Source organism: Sinohyriopsis cumingii, unplaced genomic scaffold (genome assembly GCF_028554795.1).
Source record: "Sinohyriopsis cumingii isolate HCF-2022 unplaced genomic scaffold, ASM2855479v2 utg001292l, whole genome shotgun sequence".
Taxonomy (NCBI): domain Eukaryota; kingdom Metazoa; phylum Mollusca; class Bivalvia; order Unionida; family Unionidae; genus Sinohyriopsis; species Sinohyriopsis cumingii.
In genome coordinates, this window is record NW_028315979.1 from 311,999 (window position 1) to 324,103 (window position 12,105).

At 35.8% G+C, this 12,105-nt stretch overlaps 1 protein-coding gene across 2 annotated transcripts in view; it reads left to right on the plus strand.

Annotated features, from left to right (window-relative positions):
- The window catches only part of LOC149772676 (katanin p60 ATPase-containing subunit A-like 2), a 107,269-nt gene that overhangs the window by 67,000 nt on the left and 28,164 nt on the right, over nt 1-12,105 (plus strand). For both annotated transcript variants that reach the window (XM_089947499.1, XM_089947501.1), the window contains 6 exons: nt 331-411; nt 2,411-2,488; nt 3,223-3,321; nt 4,193-4,256; nt 9,417-9,535; nt 11,187-11,284. In XM_089947499.1, coding sequence (XP_089803625.1) covers nt 331-411; nt 2,411-2,488; nt 3,223-3,321; nt 4,193-4,256; nt 9,417-9,535; nt 11,187-11,284 — 539 coding nt within the window. The remainder of the gene's footprint in view (nt 1-330; nt 412-2,410; nt 2,489-3,222; nt 3,322-4,192; nt 4,257-9,416; nt 9,536-11,186; nt 11,285-12,105) is intronic.

Consider the following 12,105-nt stretch of genomic DNA (forward strand, 5'->3'; position numbering starts at 1 on the left):
TCTTTTAAGAACTGAGCTTTTAGATTTAAGTATAGATAGTTTTAAATTTTTATTGACAAAGAACCATTGACGAAATCTGCTTGCTAAATTTTAACTTGTATTTTACTCAATTTTTGTTCTTTTTTTCATAAACTTCTTAAATCAAGGGCAAGGATAGTGCCTATAATATTTAAGGTTAATGGTTAAGGTCAAGCTCACTATAACCAATCAGTTATAATTGCTGTTTGGAGTCAGGCATGACCTGCTAGTATTTATGGGACTAGTAAACATGAGGCAGCATATTGTATATGATTTATAGTACTTTTCTTAAATTATCTTTTTATTTTTCAGGGTGGTCAGATCATTGATATAAGGTCAATGATAAATGAGGCGACACGACTTAATGTAGAAGAAGGGGTCTCAGACCCTAATGTAAGTCTTCTTACAAACCCGTCATAAACTGAAATAAGTTGAATATATATTGTCAGACATGTCCAGGTTTTGACCCATATGTATGATGTGCATCCAGACTTCAGTCATAGGAGTTTTCAAATATCATTATATAACTTGTCTTTGATTTGTTCATTCATTTGACTGTCAAATAAAGTCCTTAACAAAGTAAAATTCAGAACTCATTGGTTACAGTTTAGAAATTATTTCTTTGCCTGACACTAAATCAAAAAAAATATTGCCAAACTAAGCTTAATTCAATAAAGATGGCTGGTTTGATTTACAGTTTCTTTTTTGGACAATCAATAGCAATGTTGTTGACTTACTTTGTTTGGTCAGTATGCTTTTCTTAGTGTTAAACAATCTATCACCACAAAACACAAGACAATAGAGCTGTCCAAACTTATCTGCTATATGTATGAAATACCCTTCAGATGAAGGATTGCCCCTAGAGTCATTACTAATAGACATTAGATAGTTCCTAACAACATGTGGTTTGTGTCCAGGTGTCTGAGCACTTGATGTCTTTAGTGCAAAGTATCTTAAGTCAGTAGCTACAATAATAAAAAAAATATACTAGCTACAACAACTAACTTTTATTACCACACTCTAAGACTTAATATGTGGGAACCTGATCAATAAAACTTTACCATCTGACTTGGCTGGAAGTGCATATTAATTAGATGTTATGTATTTTTTAGGTAGCAAGTCAGCTTGTTGTAGCTAATGATCAGTTATTTGAAAACAGTAGAATCAAATAAAATATGGCTTCTGGATAAAATTCTCTAGTGTAGTTCTCTTAAAGATAAAACTGATCTTTATGGGGCCCTGAGTGGTCTGAAGCGCTCACCGTTATAGATCATTGCCATCTCACCTCTGTCTGTGTGGGTTTAAGTCTTCAGTTTGGCCATTGTGGGTATGTGAGAAAGCTTGCAAGAAGCTTCTCTTGGGTCATTGGTTCTTTCTGGGGTTTTCCCAGGTTCTTCCTCTACCATTTATATTGGCTGCCATGTATAGTCTATCTTGTGCTGAAATGTGGAGTTAAACACTACAACAACACCAACTGAACTTTATAAACAAGTAGTTTGAGAGGAAAGCATTTATTCATGTAAGGACATTACTAACACTAAAGCAGCAGCAAGTCCAGAACTGAAAATGTGTCTTTTTGTCACAACTTTTGATATATCTCCAAAATGTGTATCATCCCTACAACAAACAGTAAATCTACACACCCATCATATGGTCTTTCAAATACAAATGCCATAAAAATATTGCTGTTTTGATATTTGCCTCCATTTGCAGTTTGGAGCAACTTTAAGAAAAGCAAAAATTACTACCTCACAAATAAAGCAAGATGAGTGTATACCTTGACTTATGTCATAACCATGGCAACCCTTTTTATGTGTTTCTTGTATTACAATAGTGGCTAGATATATTAAAAATTGTTGAGTCACAATTTTGATGCATTGTCATAAAGGAAGGTCAGGTATTGTTCAGTATGAAGTAATGTTTTAGAAAAATCAGCATATTTTTGTATGGCTGTTACAGAATTTTGCATCAAATGGTCATGCATTGTAAAGTCGACTTCAGAGGAAGGAGAAACGGAAAGCAGAATGGAATACAATGAAATTGTGTACTTATTAAATTCATTTAGAAAAGGGGGATTATTAATACTTTTTAATGTTATTTTCACACATCACAACTGATTAATGAGTGGAAATTCATCATTGATCTAGAGGCTGAGAATCAACAGCACACAGTTTCAAGAATGTTTATGTATGTGTATTATTGCACCACAGGCAGATCACACTTTGATATACCATTAGTATTGATATATCAAATTGCTTTATATCAAAACTTTAAAAGCCATGCTATTTTTAATGTATGGTATGAATATAAACTGTTTAAATTCATATGTAACCTTTTTAAAAAAAATAAATCTAAAGAATTTTACTAGCAATGATGATTAATTACTTTTCAGGAAAGGATATTAAAACCACTGGGTGGTTATGTGGGGTATAATCAAGAATGGAGGGAACTAGCACAAAATATTAGTAGAGTGAGTAATTTATCTTTCTTTCTCTCTCTCTCTCTCTCTCTCTGTTTTTCTAAGTACCATGCAATTTAAAAAAAAAACATTTTGTTTTCCTGTTTCTCAGACTCTTGCTTTCTCTTGTGTAATGACATCAAACTGCTTCTATAGGTGCATCTTTGGATTAATGTGATTAAATACCAAACTGAGTCACTGCAACCTGCTTTCCAGGATGGCTTATAATGGTTTTCAGGCTCAAAGTGTTGTACTTTTAATATATTTCCACCATGCACTAAAACTTGTATGAATAGTGCTTATGGGGATGAAGTGTTGTCACACTAAAACTAGGTTACTGGCCTATATTCAGTGGTTTGTTGTACAGCACTTTGAACTTGTATTTAGGCTCTTATTCAGATATCATTTGAGCTGTTGAAACCAATTTTGCTTTTAGGGTGTATAGTGGGATTTAGGCGTGTAAGCATAAAAATGAGGTTGTTTTGACATGTGTTTTAGAATTTAATGGGTATTGCTGAATAACAAAAGAAGTGGGGGGTATTCTTTAAAACTCTTACTCTTTTTCAACTCAAGTATTTATTATGTTATTCTTGCAGTAGTCAGTATTTAATAATATTGAACTATGACAAATTATGAATAAGGGCTGTTACTGCTGTCTTAATATTTAAAACCAGGTGTGGTGGAATTATCTTTTTTATCGACGTTTATGTTCATAGATACTAATTTAAAATTATTTCCTTTTGTAGGATATTTATTTACAAAACCCAAATGTTAAATGGGAGGACATAATTGGTTTAGATGAGGCCAAAAGATTAGTCAAAGAAGCTGTAGTTTATCCAATCAAGGTAAGCTCAAGAAAATGTCTCTATTTGTACTGATAAGATAAACAGACTTATAAAAATGGTACTAACAGCTGTCTCAATAGATGCTCAGCATTAAGAGGTTAGTGTTAGGACTGGTCAGCATGGTGTCAGGATAATGTGACTGGGTGGGACATCATGCTACATATCTGCGGCATGATACCCCAGTGCTAGACATCACTATAAACTGACATCATAGTGATATGACTGAATTTTTTTTACAGGTATGCCAAAAGTCCAAATCACACTGACACATATACATGAAATTTATTTGCCAATGGAAAAGGTACTAAAAACAAATGAGAACAATTTACATAGAAATGTTAAATGAATTGGTGCTGTGTTTCAAAGCCCAAGAGTCTGCTTTGTAAGTTTTGTGTAATATAAAGAATGGTCTTATAATTAGATAAAGCCTCCTAAATAGTATTTGAACTATACACAGATTTTTAAGAAAGATGATTTGGGTTTGATTCATTGGGGATTATAGCTTTCTATAGCAGATTTACTGTAATTTTGATCTTGAGAGACAGGGTTAACTTCAGTTTATTTTGTCCATAACCTGTCCATGAGATAGAATAATTAAAGAGAGAATACAAATTCCAATCTATAATAATCCATCTTGCTTGTATTCAGTAAATAGTACCTAAACTTCCGTTATTATGGTTGAATACTTCAGCTACTGTTACAGTAATTTTTCTGGTTTCTTACAAGTTGAATTTTTTTAAAAACAGTATCTATTCATATAAACTGGATTATACATCATATTTATGTTATTTTGGGTTATATACATATTTTGAATGTTAGATATATGATGTAGATAATGTAATGATATGAATTTTCCTTTTTTTAATCCAAGTACCCACAACTGTTTAAAGGCATCCTGTCACCTTGGAAAGGTCTCCTGTTGTATGGACCTCCAGGTATGTCACACCCTCCATCAACAAAATACTGTGAATTCACTGTTTTTCTGTGGGTTAGCAATTTTTGTGGATTTCAGGATTGCTATAAACTATCATATATACTTGTCTACAAGTCAAGCCCAACTTCAGACTGTATAGACCCAGATCTGCTGTCACAGAATTTGTTGGCTTATCTGAGTCTATGCAGTTTGTTAGGAGTAATTATTGGAACAAACAATATAGACCCTGATCTGACAGCATGTTTTTCAACAGTATATCAGGGTCAGTGTCTGCTTTTGGACTCAGTAATCATCACACATATATTGTATGATTACACAGTACTCATCCTTTTATATTCTATTGTGACACAGTACTCATCTTCCACTCATAGTATTATATAGTAGTCATCTTCCACTCTTACATTATGTACCCATCTTCCACTCATATTGCACTTTTATAATATACTGTTACACTGTATTCATCTTCCACACTTGTACTATACTAATCTTTAACACATATTGTAATGTTACACTGTACTCATCTTCAGCACTTGCATTGTTATACTGTACTTGTTTTCTCCACACATATTGAACCATTGTACTCAGCTCATCTTTAACACTTATGTGGTATTGTTATTCTTATTTTCCATCTTTATTATAAAGACAAAGGGCAGTAGCTCTTGATCATTACCTCCCCTTGCCATCATTAAGTTTTGCCAGGATGTAAGCTTTGCTTCCTTGCAGCAACATTGTATGAGACAATGAGACACCTTTGTCAATTTGAGCTAAATTTTGTTGTGAATTCTAATCGTCCATAGAAGATTTTTGATTTATTTTTGTAATATTCATTCCTACATTAGTGGTATATATTATTTTTTGAAGTTGTGAAATTTTGTTTTAAATTTTGTCACTTTCTTTGACTCTGTGGCTTTTTATACCGCATGGTACAACAAGCTATCATGGATGCATGTTGTGATTCAAGTTTTCAAACATGACATCTGTTGTTCACTCTCTAAGTTTATAACGTGTTGTTTAGCACATTATTAACATCCTGAGGTATTCATTTATCTATTTTGTTTCTATTATTCATCTCACTGAAACATGACATTTTAAGTGCAATAAGTACAGGAAGTTTAAAGCTAGTTAAGACATGTATGAGTCATGCCTTGCATGTACAAAATGTACATCTTTTCCTGTTTGAAGCTCGTGTGAGTTATTGTACAAGAACATCTAGTCTATGGTGCTTCAAAAGTTGACCTAGGGCAAAGAGAAGATGGGAAGATTGTGCATGGCCAGCACTGGTGTTAATAAGTATCCATGCATATACAGAATCCCTTGTGAGCCTGATGGAAAATTTTACTGTCCCCCCATCTTAAGTGAGATTGACGCAGCCTTTTGCCACCATCATGTCTTCTGCCTTCTGCCACCATCACCACAACAGATTTGGGGATGCCAAATGTGGATATTTGGCCATCACAATTAGATACACCAACCATTAAACAACATATGTGTCAACTAGTTAATGTGATGGCAATGTAGTTTCTTAGTTCCAACCAAATTTTGTTACTTTTTCCTTTAATTTCTACAGGTAATCTGATACATTGGGGTGTTGTCCTCCCAAATTTAGGCAGCCCAGTGAGCATAAGTCTCCCTGCAATGTAGGCCTGAAAGTCCAGGTGCTTTGGGTATATGTTGGATCCAGTGGTTGCAGCGTATCATTGTCCAGAGTCGTCCAGTCAGCCCAACCATCCCAGCCTGCTCTCAAATATGGAGATCTCATTGACAGTTCCTTCCATTTACCCATGCATACAGCTTCTGCTTTTTATCATTACAGGGATGTTAGTGACAGATCCATCCATATGACTTGGTCAACAGCTACACATGCATATTTTGATTGTGACTTTAGTGACAAATCTGTCTGTCCATCCATTTTGACAGAACAATTGCCTTCAACACAGCCAACAACCATGCAAACCCTTCTCCTGGCTAACCAGACATCTGTCACGTTTGAACAGTTTTGTCTAGCAAAGCTTGCTTTTCACATGTTCACTGCTAACCCTCAGGGTACTGGCTGGGAATTACGTAGAGATGATGACATTGCATCATCATTGCCATATGGAATGGTTTATCTAATATGTCAGTCAATTTTGAATTACCTCCTCAGATGTTGAGGCGGGGGGGACCAAATTGCCAGACCTTTGCATGCAGTTTGGCAGTTTCTACTTTGATGCTGCCAACTTCTGGTCATATATAAGTCATATACATTCCTGGCAGACTCTCTCTACAGAATTAGTCAGGTTATGCATACGGAATGGTCCCTTCATGCTTTGGTATTTCATCAGATTTTGGGTGTCCAATAATCAACCTTTGCAACAAGTTGGAACCTCAAATTTTCCAAATTTATCTCACAGGTTCCAGATCCAGAAGCTTGGGTTTTGGATGCAGTGTCAGTCAGTTGGGAGGGTTTTCGACCTTTACTCCCTCCCACCCACTCGTAATACTGAAAAGAATACAGTAGATAAGGAGTAAGAATTACAGAATTACAAGATAATTTTTATAGCCCTTCACAGATGAGGCAAATCCAGGGTCAACAGTCTAGCAATAGACATACCCATGAACATTCTGACCAAACCAAATCTTTTCAAATAACCATGGTGACATCACAGGTGTTCCACCCCTGCCCAGAATGTCTTCTTCAAGTTCAGCTCATGTCAATACAGCCTTGTGAAAAATGTTTTTTAGACCTTCCATGCCCTTTTCAGTTGAACTCAGCTATCGTCAGTTAAAAGTGGATGGTCCAATGATCCTCGTGATACAACCAGGCTTTGTATTCAAGAACCAGTTCCCGTCAATGGGCAGTCAGCAAGGCATCATAAGCTGCATCTTCTCTATGTAAGAACCAGTTGCCGTCAATGGACAGTCAGAGAGTCATCATATGCTGCATCTCGTCTATGTAAGAACCAGTTGCCGTCAATCGACAGTCAGAGAGTCATCATATGCTGCATCTCGTCTATGTAAGAACCAGTTGCCATCAATGGACAGTCAGAGAGTCATCATGTGCTGCATCTTGTCTATGTAAGAACCAGTTGCCATCAATGGGCAGTCAGAGAGTCATCATACGCTACCTCTCGTCTATGTTAGAACCAGTTGCCATCAATGGACAGTCAGAGAGTCATCATACGCTACATCTCGTCTATGTAAAAACCAGTTGCTGTCAATGGACAGTCGGAGAGCCATCATACACTACATCTCGTCTATGTAAGAACCAGTTGCCATCAATGGGCAGTCAGAGAGCCATCATATGCTGCCTCTCGTCTATGTAAACAAACAGTTGCCATCAATGGACAGTCAGAGAGTCATCATACGCTGCCTCTCGTCTATGTAAGAACCAGTTGCCATCGATGGGCAGTCAGAGATCATCATACGCTTCCTCTCTTCTATGTAAGAACCAGTTGCCATCAATGGACAGTCAGAGAGTCATCATACGCTGCCTCTCGTCTATGTAAGAACCAGTTGCCATCAATGGGCAGTCAGCGAGGCATCATACGCTACATGTCATCTATGTATGAACCAGTTGCCATCAATGGGCAGTCAGCGAGGCATCATACGCTACATCTCGTCTATGTAAGAACCATTTGACATCAATGGGCAGTCTGCAAGTCATCATACGCTGCCTCTCGTCTATGTAAGAACCAGTTGCCATCAATGGGCAGTCTGCGAGGCATCATACGCTACATCTCGTCTATGTAAGAACCAGTTGCAGTCAGTTACCATATGCTGCCTTGCATCTATTGATAAGTTGAGTGCAGTGACCATGAAAGATCCTGTCTGCACCCACAAGCACTACTTGCACACATAGATGAGTTATGGTAATCGCAAACATCTCTTTCATCATGTGAAGATTGGAAAGCAGGATATCACCTCTCAAGCACCATATTTACGGCTTATGTGAGTTATATGCTCAGTAAATACTTAAGTCCCAAAGATCAGAGTTGCCACATGAGGATTTCTGCATATGAAATTATAGCGATTTCTGTAAGGCTTGTGTTCAGATGTAATGTTTCAATCTGAGACATCATAGAAGCTGTTGACTGGCATGCAGAGTCAATATTCTCAAGTTTTTATCTCATGGATTTAGCTTGCAGAGATAAAATCTGAATGGCTGTAGCCCAGACAACCACCAGACCCAGCTAAAACAAACACAGCCTTTTAGCTTTGCTGGATTCACCAGTGAATATTTGGCAATATTAAGATTTCAATAATCATCTTAACCTGATAAGCAGTGATGCATCATGTGACCACTGGCTGTGTTGCTTTAAGTAGGAGAGTAGGTTATTATTTTGCATACAGAATTCAATCTTTTTGCCCTAGAAGCATACCCAGGGTATAGGGAGGATGCTCAGCATTCCCTCGTCCAGTTACCTATTCTCCTAATGTTAAAGTTATCAGGAGAAAGGAATTTTTTTTAGTCAATTACATTTCTCTGAGAATACTTACCTGATCACATTACTTAAAAACCCTACCAATTTTTCATCATGTAGCAGTACAAATTATTATCATGACGAACCTAACAATGTTTTACCTAAATTGCTAGATATGTTCAGCAAAATCTTGTTTTATGAACTCAATCTTGTCTTAATAGGAGACAAAATATGTACAGGAAATGAAACATTTAGCTGCAAGTTGAGTGAGGAGGTATTGCATGCACATTGTCAATGGCTTACATATAAATAGTTGTCAGCTGTATGCCTAGCATACAGACTGGGGATAGATTGAGTTTTTAATTGGTTTGATTAAATGACATTGTTTAGGTCATTGCATACCTTGCACATATTTAGACAGTTTTGTAAATGCTTCAGCCTTGGTATTTATAACTCTTTTTGATAAAATTCTGTTTATTATGAACATTTGCCACAGTTTCCTAACATCTAATGTTATAAATTGATTCATTGATAAATATGGTTGGACATTGCAGTCGAATATTCAGATTCTGGAATCCACGTGGTTAATTGTGATTTCTCTTTTCAAGTGGTGGTGGTTTATATGTATTTACAAACCAAGTTAGATCCTTTTATTATTAAAAATTCCAAAATCATATAGTTCATAAATCAGGCATATTCAGTGAAATTATTTTCTGCAAGATGAATTTTTCTCTTTTTAACTTTGTAAATTTTCCTTTTAGGTACAGGGAAAACTCTTCTTGCCAAGGCCATAGCAACAGAATGCAATACAACATTTTTCAACATTTCTGCATCCAGTATTGTCAGCAAATGGAGAGGAGACTCAGAGAAACTTGTCAGAGTATGGAGTTTCCTTTATTTTTTTGTTTTGGTTTTATGATAGTTTTGTCTTGTTTTGTTTTTTTCAAACAGTTTGATTGTTAGGTTTGCAAGTAAATACATGTTATTATTTGAGGATTATTTTTGAATTCCAAGTAATGGGGTTTGTGGGTTTCGCAGTGCAGGTAAAAGGCATTTAAGTTTTTAGTTCACCTGGCTGAATTGTTAATGTCACTCTGGAGTCTACATTTATGATCAACTTTCAATCTGAAATTGAATTTTGGTGTATATCATTACAATCTTGGACTAGATCAATAATTAGTGAGATGCATGCATATTAATGAGGTGATATTTCACCTAATTGGATAACTATGTTACTACTCTGGATGCCATATTTCTGATCTGATTTTGGTCAAACTTTAAAAGATGTATAAAAAAATGGAACTTCTTTCTGCCAAGCTTAGTTTTTGGTGTGGCCACAAGTTTTGCTTTTCCCATATTGATACAGATCTTGGAAATTCAACCAAAAGTGACACATGAAGTTTGAAGAAGTGGGTGCATTCCATTCATTTAATAAATCAGCCATGCAGACAACTGTTGTGGAAACTTTATCCTGGAAAAAGATTCAGTCCTCAACACACACTTTCCTTTGTTTATCTGATACAAGGAGTATATCTTCAACCTGTACAATTTTGATGAATTTTTAAATACTCAGGTAGTTAGTAATTTTAATGGCAGTTAGTGACAGCATATTTTGTATTACATGTTTCTTTGTCATGACCCTTACTTGGGAACATATATTCCCACACCTTTCTCTGTAATGACCATTACTTGGGGACAAAATATTTCTGTACTGTGGTATGTCATGACCCATATTTGGGGACCAATACTCCCATACATTTCTATGTAATGACCCTTACTTGGGGACAGATATTCCCATACCTTTCTATGCAGTGACCCTTACTTGTGAACAAATATTCCAATGCTTTGGTGTGTAATGACTCTTACTTGGGGACCGATATTCCGATACTTTTCTATGTAATGACCCTTACTTGGGGACCATTGTTCATTATTTTTTTATGTAGTGACCCTTACTTGGGGACCGATATTCCCATACTTTTCAATGTAATGACCTTTAATTGGGGACAGATATTCCTGTACTTTTGTATGTCATGACCCTTAATTGGGGACAGATATTCCCATACTTTTCTATGTAATGACCTTTAACTGGGGACAGATTCCTGTACTTTTGTATGTCACGACCCTTAATTGGGGACAGATATTCAGCTACGGGTAGTTCAAGAAAATCTAACTCGATTTATAAGATTTTCTTGATGATTTTGGAATGCATGGATCCTTATATATACGAAAATATCAGTTTTTGTAAAAATTAAATATATCACCATTTCATAAGCTGTCATCTTTATTTACCATTGAATGTCCTTCATACACAGGTTTCATTGTTCTGTAAATCATACATATTGTATTTAACTTAGCAGTGCAAGAGGCAGACCATATCAAACTAATGTCATGTAATAGATATGCAAAAATTTGATATGGCAGAGGTCAAAGAATTATTTAATTCACCAAATTTTAATGGAGCAAAAGGAATATCGTTTGCTGTACTGTAAATTGCATTAACATCTGGATTAATCATGCATTTTACTTGCCAGGTATTATTTGAAATGGCCAGGTTTCATGCACCGTCTACTATTTTCCTTGATGAGCTTGAGTCAATAATGAGTCAAAGAGGTTCCCAAGGAGGGGGAGGGTAAGTACAGCCTTCTAAATAAAATAAACAATATAAGCAGTGGGGTGGCACTCTACAGTTGCACATTTTGCATGGGGTTAGACTTCTAAAGAAAAAGAATTTCCCTGGATTTCCTCACTGGCTATTTAAGAAAGACTTTGTATATCTTAGGTATAATTCAATGAACCTTTAATTCCCTTTATTTTGGTGTATGATTGATGAGTGTAATATGGGTTATAGAGTATACAGCTTGGCCTTACTCCAGATGTGCACCTTTCAAAAGAGTGTTAGCTGTACTTGGTCTTTTCACTCCCTGAACTTCAGAGGTAAATTGTATAAAATAGAGCTGATAACCTTTTTTGCATTTTATATATTTGGTAATTCATTCATTGCACTTTCAGAAGCTAGTATTGTCTTGTCTGGCAAAATTCATTTTCCTTATTTTAATAGCTGCTATGGATAGTGTACTTTAGACTAATTCAGGCTGATTTTTTTAGCACAAGGGAGCAGTCATTTTACTTAGCAGTGTGCTTAGATCATGTACAATTTCCAAAAGTACAATATCCAAAGAAATGTCAGCCACATTACATTAAAGTTGCATAGAGGTATGCCAACATTCTCTCCACTGTGCATGTTTTAAATGCAAACTTCACCTTACATATGTCACTCTTGCAAAAGAACATAATAACTGGTGAACGCCCCTGAATGGATGGGGGATGGAGAGGAATAGGATAGTGAGAAATATATTGAGATAAACACTACTTCATTTTGCTTTACTGAGAGTAGTGTCGGGTTATGCAGTGAATTTACATTTATTTACTCTTATTTTTCTGAAAGTGTCA